Below are 14494 nucleotides of genomic sequence, written 5' to 3' on the forward strand. Positions count from 1 at the left end.
CTAGTCAGTCTCGGGTCGGAAGCGAGAGGTGATGTGACAAGCGGCGGCCATGGAGGACAGTGACAGCGCTGAGGTCGGGATGGCGGGACTTCATCACCGCAGGTAAGCCGAGCGGGGGGGGGGGGGTTTGTGTTTGTGTTTGTGTGTGTGTGTGTGTATGTATGTATGTGTACATGCCGCGGGCAGGAGGGGGCGGAGCGAGCTGAGCGGGGAAGTGTGGGCTTCCTGCACGTAACTAAGATAAACATCGGGTTACTAACCAAAGCGCTTTGCTTGGATACCCGATGTTTATCTTGGTTACCAGCTTCTGGCAGGCTGCCAGCGATGGCTCCTGCACACTGTAGCTGTAAAAAGCCCTGCTTTTTGCTGCTAGAACCGTTCTCGAACGTTTCTAGAACTATCGAGCTTTTGCAAAAAGCTCGAGTTCTAGTTCGATCTCGAACAGCCCCAAAAATCACTCGAGCCTCGAACTGGAGAACCTCGAACCGCGAACCGCGCTCAACTCTAGTGCTCATTATACTGAATAAGTTAAGATGCTCTAAAAATGTTGCTGTCTAATTGATGAAGGCTGACATTTTGTATACCAGAAGGAAGCAGTGGAGTAAGATGCGCCAAATTCATTAACAGATGCCCGCCTTTTAATGAATTAAGGACATTTTACAATTGCTGTGTGCCACTGCCAAAATGTTAATCCAACTGGAGTACAGTTCTGGGCTAATTTACGCAAGTAAAGTAGTACATACTGTATTTTGAGGAATTTGACGGGGGGAGGGGGGCCTTTGTTTATACTTTTTCAACATTTCCATATCATTACCATGCCTATAAATTCTCTGAATTTTACCCTGACAGGACATAACAATTGTATACATTTTTTATTCCTCCTAATTAAGTGGAATGAATACTATGCCAGGATAGAAGGATACATTGTATATACAGCTGTAACTCGGAATGACTAAAACTAATCTTAAAATTTCACCCAATATCTCACTGGTGATTTAATGAAAACCAGAGATATGTTTACTATTCAGTGACTTTATACTGTGCTTCTATTTCATTTTTTTATTAACCAAATTCTTGAGAACTGTGTGGTAAACCTCAGCATTCAAGAGGAACTATCGAATCATATTAAGCTAAATTCTGCCACCTAGGGGCGTAATAGAAATATGATAAAGGGAATTCAGAGTATAATTCAGTGGAGGGCAGTCTGTGCAGTTATTTCTATAGTTCTTAAATTGTACTTTATCGGGATGTTATGTTATTATCAACAAAAATTAGCAAGGATTCTGGAGGCAATTTTCAGAATTTTATATCTATATATATATATATATATATATATATATATATATATATATAAAAATTCTTAAAATATTCTGAAATATTTAAAGAATATATATGTGTATATATTTTATATATATATATATATATATATATATATATATATATATATATATTTTTTTTTTAAATATTTAGAAAACCATGTATCATTTCCTTTACACTTTACAAATACTTGCTACTATGTATTGTTATATTACATAAAATATCACACAGATACATTTAAGTTTGTGGGTGTAAAAATGTGGAAAAGTTTACAGGGTAGGAATACTTTTTGAAGGCTCTGTAATTAGTGCGTGTGTTCATTCGCATGTCCTTGTACACTTGTCTAAAATATTTTAAGAAATCAAAAAGTGACTAGTATTGGGTGACTTATTGACTTTTAAGATTTGTATTTACAGGATATGGACACCTGTGGAGGCAATTTTTTTTACACTTTAATGCATGTATTTCTAGCTTCAAATTATATATTGATTAAAATCTTTAAACAGTTTGGCTTTTAATACAATTTGTTTCCCTGCTCATAATTGTGAAAGTCCAACCTCCATATATACAGAACGTGTGGGTGTTTATATTTTTAAATTTTATTGTGATCACTATACACAGAAAAAGAAAATATTATAGGAAGTTTTTGATCAAACCATCACAAATTGATCTTAGTGACAAGTGATTGGATCCAGAGTCATCTGCAAATGGGGCTTGTCTTCTGCTAAATCCTTGGAGTCAGTTATTAGATTAGACCCACCTTAGAAGGCAAATAGAGTTTCATAAAAGGTAAACACAAACTAAAGTAGGAAAACCATTCTTACCCATTTGGGTGTGGACCCAAGGTGTCATAGACCGGGTTTACCTTGGAGGGATGTAATTGAGTGCCTACCAGGTATTCACCAGAGCCTCTGATGGTGAGGTTGGGCTTGGCTGCCAGTAGACACAAGGTACCACTCCAGGGCAGTCCCGAACAGCAGCAGCTGTTCCCAGGGCTCAGGGACGCAGGTACGGGGCACAGGGAAACAGGCAGGATAGGATTATAATCGCAGGCAGAGCAGATACAAGTACCAATCCATACTGGATGACTGGTTCAGACAGGACATCTGGAATGGGATGCTGGCTGGCGGGTTAGGTATGGGTTCGGGCAGAGAGGACAGATATGGATTTGGACTGGCAGGGTTCACGGACCTGACAACTAACTCGCAGAAACAGGACTGACTAGAAACAAGGTTGTTCAGGCACCTCCCAAAGTGGGAGGATTCCTTAAGTACTTAGTGCCTCTCAGCCATAGGCCGGAGGCATTTCCACATGAAGCATACTGCCCCTTTATGAGGCAGGGAGCATACCCACACGCACTCTAAGCACACTCCTAGGAGACCTGTGCAGCATCTGAAGGACCTGGAGTGCCATGCTGAAAGGAAGTGAGTGTGCTGCCATCCCTGCTGGGTGAAGGAAGATGAACAGTGCACTGATGCCAGTGTTACAAATAGTATTGTAAGGGGATCAGATTGCCACAACTATCCTGCTTTAGCAATACAATATTCTGGAAGAAAATTCTGGAAGAAAATTCAAAGATCTGTCTGCAGATTTTACAGTTTAAACTGCATTCATTATTAAACAGTTATTTTCAAGTTCTTAAATTGGTTTAATTAGTTTAAATAAAAATAAGAAAGTTTGCAATTGACTTGCTTTTTATACCTGAATGTCATTCTCTTGCAGCGAGAGGTTTTTATCTTGCATAGTGTACAGCTTCTTGCCATGGAACTTGGACCCCAGACCCTAGGCAACAGTGTTCAGTAGCTGCATTCCAAGATATAAGTTAACTCTTATTATACCAGTCATCTCCCTCCAGCTCAATGATTTTCATACAGCAGTTATGTGCTCAGCTCTCGCCCCCTCCCTCTCATCTTCTGAAGAGATTCAGTTATAAATCGTGGAAAACCACCAGAATACAGCCTTCAGAACAGGTTTCCTAATCCCAGCTTTCACTGTCGGGAGTCTTGTGCTTGTTCAAATGCCCTGTTATCCCTTTGATTACATAAAATGATAACTGTGCACACACTTCAGCTGAATGTGTTACAGTGGAAGTTGTGCTGAGCTTTATAGTTCTACTAATACTACAGCTTTGCAACTCCCTGGAGTTGTCACTCAATGAGGAGAGCCCGCCCTGCCAGAAACCAGGAAGTAAGGAAACTAATGAGACTGCATTGCTCTGAGCTGCTCAAGGGAGGTTTAAACTCTATTTCATTGTGATAGTAAAATCTTTTTGAACATTCACATTGCCTGATATTTAAAATAATCAAGTAGCTTTTAAGAAAAATTCAATATAGCCATTCAAACATTAGTACACCAGCATCACAAGGTCCAAGAGCTCTATGTGTGCAGTTTGTAATGTGAAATTTGGTGAAAGAGCCACATTACTTTTGAAATGTCAAATTCCTCCAAGTATATGTGCACAAGAACTAAAAAGACATTAATTCAGTTCTCCCAATTAAGCGACTCCATGCTACAAACATTTTGATTCTGGGTTCTTGGCTGCCAAACTGGCAAACCCTTCATTGCTTCAGGCAATGACACTTTACCGGTAACTCTTCTTTAAGCATTGTGCTGCTGTTGTATTTGGATACCAATTGACAGTATTATTTGGGTAATGAACATATATATATATATATATATATATATATATATATATAATTATATGTATATTCAGATATATTTGGATAATTAACAAGCAGAAAAAAATAGAGACATAACATGACTGATGTGGGTCCTGCAAAATTATGGTTTATTAAACATTGTAAGTAGAGATGATGTTTTTAAACAACCACCATGATGTCGTCCAGCGGCTTTCTTTTTAAGTCTGGCACAGTGGCGTCTTTGCTTGGATAACCAACAGGAAGAAGCATGAGTAACTTTTCATTCACAGGACGTTCTAGAAGTAATCTGAGCCGAGGGCCACAGTTGAGAGGAGTTGTGGTTACTGTAACCAATCCTGCATTCTGGACACAAAAAAACAGGTTGTCATTACAAATTGGTAAGTCAGTGATGATATTCACAATATATATGTAAACAAAGAAACTTTTTTCACATTTGAATTGGGCTACAAGTATGATACCAGATACAGACAATGGTCCACTGAGGCACTGAGCAGAGCTTTTCTTCCAAACTCACTTAGTCTATTAATTTATTGTATTCTATATAAAATACATCCATCAAAATGAATCTGTCAGTAAGATCAACTCCACAATCCACGTATATGGGCATATAAATCCATCTACACCTTTATATCTTCTATCTACATTCCTGGTTCGTTAGCATTCTTATTCATATACAAATGAAGTGCTAAATGCTCTGGGTGTGGTGTTATTGAGCTTCTGCCTCCCCAGGTTGTTCCCCCGCCCAACACCAGCCTCTTTAGTGTGAAGTAGTGATGGGCAGTCCGGCTCTTTTTGGTGATCCAGTTCCCATGGCTCTGCTCACCAAAAAGAGCCAGATCTTTCAGGCTATGTCCGCACGTTGCTTTTTACCTGCTTTTTTGCTGCTTTTTCAACTGCAGCGTTTAATGCCAAAATGGTTGTGTTCTGCTTTTCAAGCAAAGTCTATGGGAATTTGGGTTTCTTGTCCGCACTATGCAGTTCAAACTGCAGCCTTTTTGTTGCAGAACTTTGGTCAAAAACTCAGCTTTGCAGTGCAAAACCCAAATGGCAAAAACAATTGACATGTCAGTTGTTTTTGCCATTTGGGTTTTGCACTGCAAAGCTGAGTTTTTGACCAAAGTTCTGCAACAAAAAGGCTGCAGTTTGAACTGCATAGTGCGGACAAGAAACCCAAATTCCCATAGACTTTGCTTGAAAAGCAGAACACAACCATTTTGGCATTAAACGCTGCAGTTGAAAAAGCAGCAAAAAAGCAGGTAAAAAGCAGGTAAAAAGCAACGTGCGGACATAGCCTCAGATCGTTCTTGGCTCCCCATTAAATATGTGTTCACCTGCGGTGAACACATATTTAAGATTATAGCAACGCCGCTGAAACCCTGCCCACCCATGGGGTTACAAAGGACCAATTAGATTGTTGAGTGGGCTGGGTTTCATTCAGGTGGGCGAGTTTCGTCCCCTGAACACCGGAGTTTTACGCCCAGTGAGAGCTGTTAAGAGAATTTAGTGGCTCTCACTGGGGAGCACAGTCACAGTCACAGCAGGAGCCGGATCTTTGATCGTTCGCGACCAACACATCACTAGTGTGAAGCATAGTTCACTGTCTATCTTATTCACCAAGAAAGTAAAAACAAACCAGTGAGCTATCAATCAAGCTAAAGAAGCTGATCCTGAGTTATAAAATAAGCTCTGGAACAAGGGGCTTGGGAAGTGCTCATTGATGCCAATAATAATAATATTTATTCACTTATATAGTGCCATTAATTCCATAGTGCTTTACATACATTGACACTTAATGCTTTATTTGCATATAAATGAAAGTGCAATTTTCTAAGGAATGCAGCAACAGATAGATAATCTAAAAGTATTGTTGGATTTACATTTCAAAGACCTGCATGCACATTTATGTTTGAAATGAGAGGGTTTGATTTTTACTGACAAAAACCCTTTAGTCTTTCCTCAAGTACATGTCATGATGTGACTGCAGTATAGCGAGGGACAGGGGCCTTCTATACTGTTCCTCACTCTAGGGGACCCTAGGCTATCCCTAAACTCTGAATTACCACTGATGGTGGAAACGCTGGAGTCCCATAACTTAATATTCTCCAGAGTAAAGCCAATCTGTTTCCTTTTGTTTCCCTCAGGAAAGGAAGGGATAGGAGTGTGGGGGCAACACATATTAAGACAGACAGAGGAAAAACAAAACTCAAACATACTGCAAACTGACAGGAAGAGAAAATAAGAAACTAAGGAGAAAAGCAAGAGAAGTAAGGCAACAACAAAAAAACAAGGGTTACTGCCACAACCACTCACAGCAACAAAGTACTACAACCACCAGTTAGTCTGGATCACAATTCCTCACCCGACCAGTATAGAGAAGCTACAACTGGCATTAAAGGAAGAGGCCAGCCAGCATATATAGGAGGGGAGTGAATGTGACTGGCTTCCCCACAGCATGTCATCAAAAGAGACTAACAAGCAGACCAGCAGAGATTAACTCTTGCTAGCCTGCCTATGAACCACGAGTTTGTGGGTCAATGTCCAAGTCAGCCTGTACTGATCACAGACATCTGAGAAGTCAGCAATAGAGTGCCATAATCTGTAGTCTCCACAAAACCTGACGCCACAATGACAGTTAGTGATGTTTGTAATAATCTCCTTGTTACAATACATGAGCGCAAAAATATATATTCAGAAGACCTAGTAGTTGCCCATTCTTTTGTACCTATATATCAAAGCTCCATGCCCATTTCTTTCGTTCACTTTTCATCTAGTCTTGTGGCAATTATGGTATTAAATTCCTGTTGACTGACAAGTTTGACAACCTTTCCTTCATGTTCACATGTAGCAGAATTAGCGTTGGTCTGGACTACTGGGACATCGACCGATGCTCCGGTGGACCCTGGTGTTTGGTGAGCCTCTGAGCCAGACGTAAAGGGGGCCCACTGGTAACAGTTTCTTGGTAGTTAAAATGGCCACCGGCTATAGGCCGGCAGCCAACATAAGCACGTAGCACATGGCAGTGACGTGCACTCGCATAGAGCGGCACACAGACTGACTGAAGAGCTTTCAGTATAGACCGGACAACCCCTTTAATATTATTACAGGATAGGTGATATTATTAAAAAAGTGGCACAGGATGATGGGCATACATTATTAGGTTTTGATGGCATTTGAGGGACAAAAATACTGTAGTGGACAATTAGAAGACATTATTATTACTGCACTAACATTTTATGGTTCGCTCACACTGGAATGTTTTCCAATGCAAGAGAATCACATGCAATATGCAAATGACACTTGGCTCAAACTCTGCTGAGAGCGTGAGCTGAGTGTCATTCAACGTGATCCGAATTGGATAACAGTGTGGAGAAGAGGGAGAGATTAATTTCTCCCATCTTCTCTATTGTCTATCTTGGCGTACATCGGACTACACTCTGATGACATCAGTGCAGTCCAATGTTTCACACGCACCCATACACTTCTATAAGTGTGTGCTGTCCAAGTTACACTGCAATCACATTATGCATGTCACACATGAAGTAGGAGATGTTCGTATATATCGCGTGACACACGTTTTCAGACCAACGGGCATCTGACATACTACAAAAACACCACAAACAAAGAAGGGGAGAACACCTGTCGCTAGGGAGAGGGGTGAGGGGGCACCTCCTGAAGTCACTTCAAGCTGACTCCCAAGCTCCCTAGCATCCCTATCCAGGTTATTTCAACCTTTCGGCGAGCATGATACCTTGGACCCTCAGCTGGCCCTAAACTCATCCTGCCCATTGAGTAGGCCGACAAGTACAGTAGACTCGCCACTACACTAATAAACACAGAGGGAAAGGAAAGACAGAATAAAGAGAAGAATACAAAACACCAAACTTCACAGCAGCAGATGGACTATAAAGTAGTAGATGGATGGGCACAGGACAATTCCTCAGCAGTTCCTTCCACCAGGCTGGCCAAAGTAGAAATGAATTCTAATAGTAGCTCCAATATTTAACCTATATGGGCGTGGATCCAAAGTAGTAGTACTACAAATGACCTCCACTGCTCTGAGCTGCTGGAAACAAAAACTGAAATTAACTCATGAGACGCCAAAGGAAAGGAAACTTTATTTAAATGAAGAGTCAAGATGGGAAGCTCCAGTCCTAAGGCTGTCACTAGTCTCAAAACAGCACGGAGACGACCATGAAAATGCAGTGATTTTTTTTTTTTTATGCTAAATCGACATGAGAAAAAAAGCACTAGTTGCCACTGCCAAATGGGATATCATTGGAGCAAGTGCTAACTGATAAAACATCACGTAGCACTGGTTCGACTTATACGCAAATGTGAGCAAGCCCCTATTTTGAGAATACTGTATTCCATGGGTGGAACAAAAGGAAGGTCCATTTATACAATGTTTACTTGTTGCTTTTTCCACAGGCAAAACCTGTTCTCTTGGCAGTAAAAAAGCTGCTTATAAAAAGCAGGTTTTGCTGCTTTTTTTGTTGTGTCTTGGTGTAGATATGCTATATGTGTCATTCGCCTACAGAACAGTCATGGCCAAAAGTTTTGAGAATGACACCAAAATTATATTTTCACATGATCTCATGCCCTCTGGTTTTTAATTGTGTTTGTCTGATGTTTACATCACATACAGAAATATAATTGCAATCATATTATGAGTACCAAAAGATTATATTGACAGTTAGAATGAGTTAATGCAGCAAGTCAATATTTGCAGTGTTGACCCTTCTTCTTCAGGACCTCTGCAATTCTCCCTGGCATGCTCTCAATCAACCTCTGGACCAAATCCTGACTGATAGCTGTCCATTCTTGCATAAGCAATGCTTGCATTTTGCCAGAATTTGTTGGTTTTTGTTTGTCCACCCGTCTCTTGATGATTGCCTACAAGTTTTCAATGGGATTAAGATCTGGGGAGTTTCCAGGCCATGGACACAACATCTCTATGTTTTGTTCCATGAGCCATTTAGTGATCACCTTTGCTTTATGGCAAGGTGCTCAATCATGCTGGAAAAGGTATTGTTGGGCGCCAAACTGCTCTTGGACAGTTGGGAAAAGTTGCTCTTGGAGGACATTCTGGTACCATTCTTTATTCATGGCTGTGTTTTTAGGCAAGACTGTGAGTGAGCCGATTCCCTTGGCTGAGAAGCAACCTCACACATGAATCGTTTCAGGATGCTTAACAGTTGGCATGAGACAAGACTGGTGGTAGGGGTCACCTCTTCTTCTCCTAATAAGCTGTTTTCCAGATGTTCCAAACAATCGAAAAGGGGATTCATCTGAGAAAATGACTTTACCCCAGTCCTCAGCAGTCCACTCCCTGTACCTTTTGCAGAATATCAGTCGGTCCCTGATGTTTTTTCTGGAGAGAAGTGGCTTCTTTGCTGCCCTCCTTGAAACCAGGCCTTGCTCAAGCAGTCTCCGCCTCACAGTGCGTGCAGAAGCACTCACACCAGCCTGCTGCCATTGCTGAGCTAACTCGGCACTGCTGGTAGTCCGATCCCGCAGCTGAAACAGTTTCAAGATACGGTCCTGGCATTTGCTGGTCCTTCTTGGGCGCCCTGGAGCCTTTTTGGCAACAATGGAAGCTCTCTCCTTGAAGTTCTTGATGATGTGATAGATTGTTGACTGAGGTGCAATCTTTGTAGCTGCGATACTCTTCCCTGTTAGGCCATTTTTGTGCAGAGCAATGATGGCTGCACGTTTTTCCTTAGAGATAACCATGGTTAACTGAAGAGAAACAATGATACCAAGCACCAGCCTCCTTTTAAAGTGTCCAGTGGTGTCATTCTTACTTAATCATGACTGATTGATCGCCATCCCTGTCCTCATCAACACCCACACCTGTGTTAATGGAACAATCACTAAAACAATGTTAGCTGCTCCTTTTAAGGCAGGAATGCAATGATGTTGAAATGTGTTTTGGCAAGTAATTGCTGTTAAGCTGATCACTCTTTATGACATTCTGGAGTATATGCAAATTGCCATTAGAAAAACTTAAGCAGTAGACTTTGTAAAAATTAATATTTGTAGCATTCTCAAAACTTTTGGCCATGACTGTACATGTTTAATAAAGTTAATTTAATTCACCAAAAGAGCAGTATAAACGCATAGCTGCATTATTTACAGCGTTTTTGCACACTCATTGCTTTCTATGGTGAAAAAATGTTGCAAAGACGGTGAAAGAATTGGCAAGCTACAGTTTAACAAAACGCAGCGGTTTTCCAGTTCAGTATTTGTGAAATCTCATAGCTTTTGCTAGCACTGTAAATAGCAGCTTTTTAGTTGCATAAAAAATGCAACTTGTGAACTCCTCCAAATTGGGAACTCCTATGACCTCCTGGACGTCACTGCACACACACTGGTTGCTTGCTGAATACTCACCTGTCCCAAGCGATGCGGTCCCCAGCACTGAAGTCTCCAGCGCTGCTCCGGCTTCCAGGTCCTCAGTGCAGTGAATATTCAATATATATAATGAGCGGGGGTCAGAAGCAGGAGACAGCAGAGCCGAAGAAAACAGCGCTGGATACAGGCAAATATAGAAAATCTTTTTATTTCAAAGACCCGTGTTTTTCTTCGGTACGTGTCACACTGATGTCACATATAGGAAAAGGTATTTTCGGTCTGATATAGCGCTTATGAACCATATGCCAGCAATTTAAATAATGTACTTTTATTGTTTGGACTCCTATTATCACAACGCGCTTCAGCAATCAAAGTTGCTTTCATCAGGTAACTTTGATTGCTGAAACGCGTTGTGATAATAGGAGTACAAACAATAAAAGTACATTATTTAAATTGCTGGCATATGGTTCATAAGCGCTATATCAGACCGAAAATATCTTTTCCTATATGTTCACTCCCTATCTGGGAATTCGGTAATAGCAGCTAAAGACCTGCCATTCTAATCTGAGAAACCAACTGGAGGACGGAGGATCGGAAAGGAAACCTGAGATCCAAGGTGCCAGGGGATACCAGGAGCCCTAAGTGATACCATACCTGGACACAGCGAGCGTGATCACAGCAATTGGAGTAGAGGAAGAATCCCTGCAATTTCACACACCACTGGGGTTGTGCGGGGGCGCACAACCTGGAAAGATGAGAAGATAATATTCTAATATACACAGAATTATTTCCACGGGTGCCTGTATTGTATTTTCTATTGCACACTGATGTCACATGGATTACATCAGTGTGCGATCCGTGTGACACCCGTGCTGCCGAAGAAAAAACGGACATGTCTCCGTGTGTGTGTGCGGGGCCACTAGGGGTCACACAGTCCGTGTGAAAACACGGACGTGTGTGTAACACCAGAAAATAACATGGGTACGTGTGGCTTCAGTGTTAAAAACGGATATCACACATACCTGAAACACGGACGTCTGAAAGGGTAATAATCTGGCAATCTGCAGTAAAATTTGCAACAATTGATGTTTTGGGGTATGATGCACAACTTCCTAGTTACTAGTTAAGCTGCAGTACTTGGGAACGGCCGCTACTAGTGTAATGAGGACTCCATATAATATGTATTTTGGTATCCTGGACATTAACTATTAGTGATAAACGACGGGGAAAAAGGGTATCCAAGTTTATGATACAATACCTGGATGCAAATAAGATGTAAATAAAAATAATCATAATACTACTTTTTCTTAAAAATATATAATTATGCTCAGAACACAAATTACCTACTAACTTGATAGCTTGATTGACATATAACAAACAAAAAAAATTTATAAACAAGCAAATAAGCGTTTTGTACCTGGATGGCGGCCAGGAGAATTCCACAAGCTATCGAGACACTGATCTCATTATAATAATGGGTCTTCTTTCTGTTGTTAGAAACAATTCCATATACTTGTTTGAAGATCAAGATTAAGTAAGGTGCGGTGTCTAAATATTCCTTAACCCAGTCTGTTCTAAAAATGTAAAAACCAAAAGCTATTAACCAATTCACGTACCAACATTTTATGAAACAATAAAAAAGCAATAAAAATAAAAAACATTTTAAAGGAGATAAAATACCTGACTCAATGTAAGCAATTAACCTTAAATGGTGATACGTTTTTATTATGTGATTGTGGCGTCTCCACCAGGACCCTACTTGTTATAAGAATGAGCAAATCACACACTTCAACTGAACCTTACTTTTTAAAAGATTTGTTTTCAGTTCCTAGTGTATGAGCATCCAAAGGCGAGGGACTATTATTCTCCAAATAGGTAATGGGGCAAAATACAATGTGTGTACATCAGATAATAAAATATCAAAAAATATAAAAAATAAAAAATCAATTTAATTCAAAGGCTAACCTTTCAAAGAGAACCTGTCAGGCTTGGACTGGCCCACAGGAGAAAACCTCCGGGGGGTCACTTACCCTCTAATATGATCAGTAGTTGGCACAATACACTTGTTTCAATATGTGCAGACAAAGTCAGCATCTCATCATTGATTTTACAAACTACTCAGTATATTATTATATAGAAGTATAGGTAAATTTGTGAATGTAATATTTGCATGAAGTTGATCAGTGGCCCCCAGAGTCAATGTTACAGGTAGGCCCTTGCTGCCGCAGTCTGACTTTGGGCATAATAGTATGTGTGTAAAGGCCCCTTTACACACTGCAACATTGCTAGCGATATCGCTGTAACGTCACCAGTTTTGTGACGTAATACCGTGTTTCCCCGAAAATAAGACGTCCCCCGAAAATAAGACGTAGCAGGAGTTTTCAGGGATGCTTTAATATAAGACATCCCCTGAAAATAAGACATAGCTGCGGTCAATAATGAAGTGTCATGCAGCGGTGAAAGAGTTAAAGACACTGCAGGACACTTCATTATAGGCAGCGGAGACCCCCAGAAGAGAGAAGACAGGAGAAAGAAGACCCCGATCATACTTACCAGACCCCGATCATACTTACCAGACGCCGACCGGGTGCAGGTGAGCGCATCAAGGTCCTGCAGCGGCGGAACACACACACACACACACGCACACACACATCAGATCGCATCCACACACTCACAACATCCGACGATATCGCTTGCTTCTCGACGGCGATACTGTCCCCTGTGCAGTGACCTTCCAGGACCTGACGGAGGATCACATGGCCGGAAGCATGTGGTATCTCTGGATGTTGTGAATGTGTGAGCACGTATGTGCGATATCGTCAGTGTGTGTGTGTGTGTGAGTGTATGCGATCGGATGTGTGAGTGTATGCGATCGGATGTGTGAGTGTATGCGATCGGATGTGTGAGTGTGTGTGAGTGTCGGCAGAGGAGCACGGTATGCAGCACAGCTGCTGGGACCGCCCACCAGTGGGCACAGGGAGAAGTGGGGTGTGAGTGTATGCGATCATATGTATGCATGTATACTGTCTGATGTGTGACTGTGTGTGAATGCAAGTGATCGGATTTGTGAGTGTCGGCAGGAGGCAGAGGAGCACGGCGTGCAGCACAGCTGCTGGGATCGTGGGGTGGGTGGGAAGAAGTGGGGTGGGTGTGTGTGAGTGTGTGTGTGTGTGAGATCTGATGTGTGTGTGAGATCTGATGTCAGCCAGACGCAGTGGAGCACAGCTGCAGGGAGATCACAGGGAGAAGTGTGTGTGTGTGTGAGATCTGATGTGTGTGTGTGTATGTGTGTGTGTGTGATCTGATGTGTGTGTGTGTGTGTGTGTGTGTGTGAGATCTGATGTGTGTGTGTGTGTGTGTGTGTCTGTGAGATCTGATGTGTGTGTGTGTGTGTGTGTGTGTGTGATCTGATGTCGGGTAGACGCAGGGGAGGCGTGCAGCGTACCTGATGGGAGATCACAGAAGGATCTGGGAGCCATACAGACGCCCTGGGCTGGTAAGTATGACGATCCTGGGATGGGGGGTCTGCTTTTTGTGGGGGGGTAAACTTACCCCCAACCATGTCTCCTCGAGAATAAGACACCCCCTGAAAATAAGACATAGTGCTTTTTTCAGGGCAAAAAAAAAAATATAAGACAGTGTCTTATTTTCGGGGAAACAGGGTAGTGACCTCCCCAGCGACATTGCATTGTGTGACATGCATCAGCGGCCTGGCCCCCGCTGTGAGGTTGCTGATCGCTACAAGTCATTGAGGACCATTCTTTGCTCCATTGTTTCCCTTCCCACTGCGCAGCATGCATCGGTGTGTTTGACACTATTACAACTACATCGTTAGCGACCCAGCCCATAGGCGTGCTAACGTTCCCTTTCCAGCGAGGTCGTTCTGCAGGTCCTTATCACTGCTGCGTTGTTGGCCAGATCTGCCTGTTTGACAGCTCACTAGCGACTGTTAGAGAATTTTCAACGATCCCGGCCAGGTCGAGATCGCTGGTGGGATCGCTAGAACGTCTCAGTGTGTAAAGGAACCTTAAAGGAACTGATGGACAGGTCACTCTTATCTCAATGACCTGCCTCCCCTGCTTGAGTGTTTGCATATGTGGCAGCATTGTTTAGGTTATCTCCTTAGAGGGAGTGGTGCATGTGCAGATTGATTGTCCAACTAT

The 14494-nt window shown here is 42.0% G+C and overlaps 1 protein-coding gene across 1 annotated transcript in view; it reads right to left on the reverse strand.

Moving 5' to 3' along the window:
* Window positions 1-4089: 4089 nt before the first annotated feature.
* IYD (iodotyrosine deiodinase) overlaps window positions 4090-14494 on the reverse strand; it is a 171665-nt gene continuing 161260 nt past the window's right edge. The window contains exons 4-5 of the mRNA XM_075338154.1: window positions 11749-11905; window positions 4090-4319 (exon numbers count right to left, since the gene is read on the reverse strand). Coding sequence (XP_075194269.1) covers window positions 4137-4319; window positions 11749-11905 — 340 coding nt within the window. The 3' untranslated portion in view covers window positions 4090-4136. The remainder of the gene's footprint in view (window positions 4320-11748; window positions 11906-14494) is intronic.

This window comes from Anomaloglossus baeobatrachus, chromosome 3 (assembly GCF_048569485.1).
Source record: "Anomaloglossus baeobatrachus isolate aAnoBae1 chromosome 3, aAnoBae1.hap1, whole genome shotgun sequence".
Taxonomy (NCBI): Eukaryota; Metazoa; Chordata; class Amphibia; order Anura; family Aromobatidae; genus Anomaloglossus; species Anomaloglossus baeobatrachus.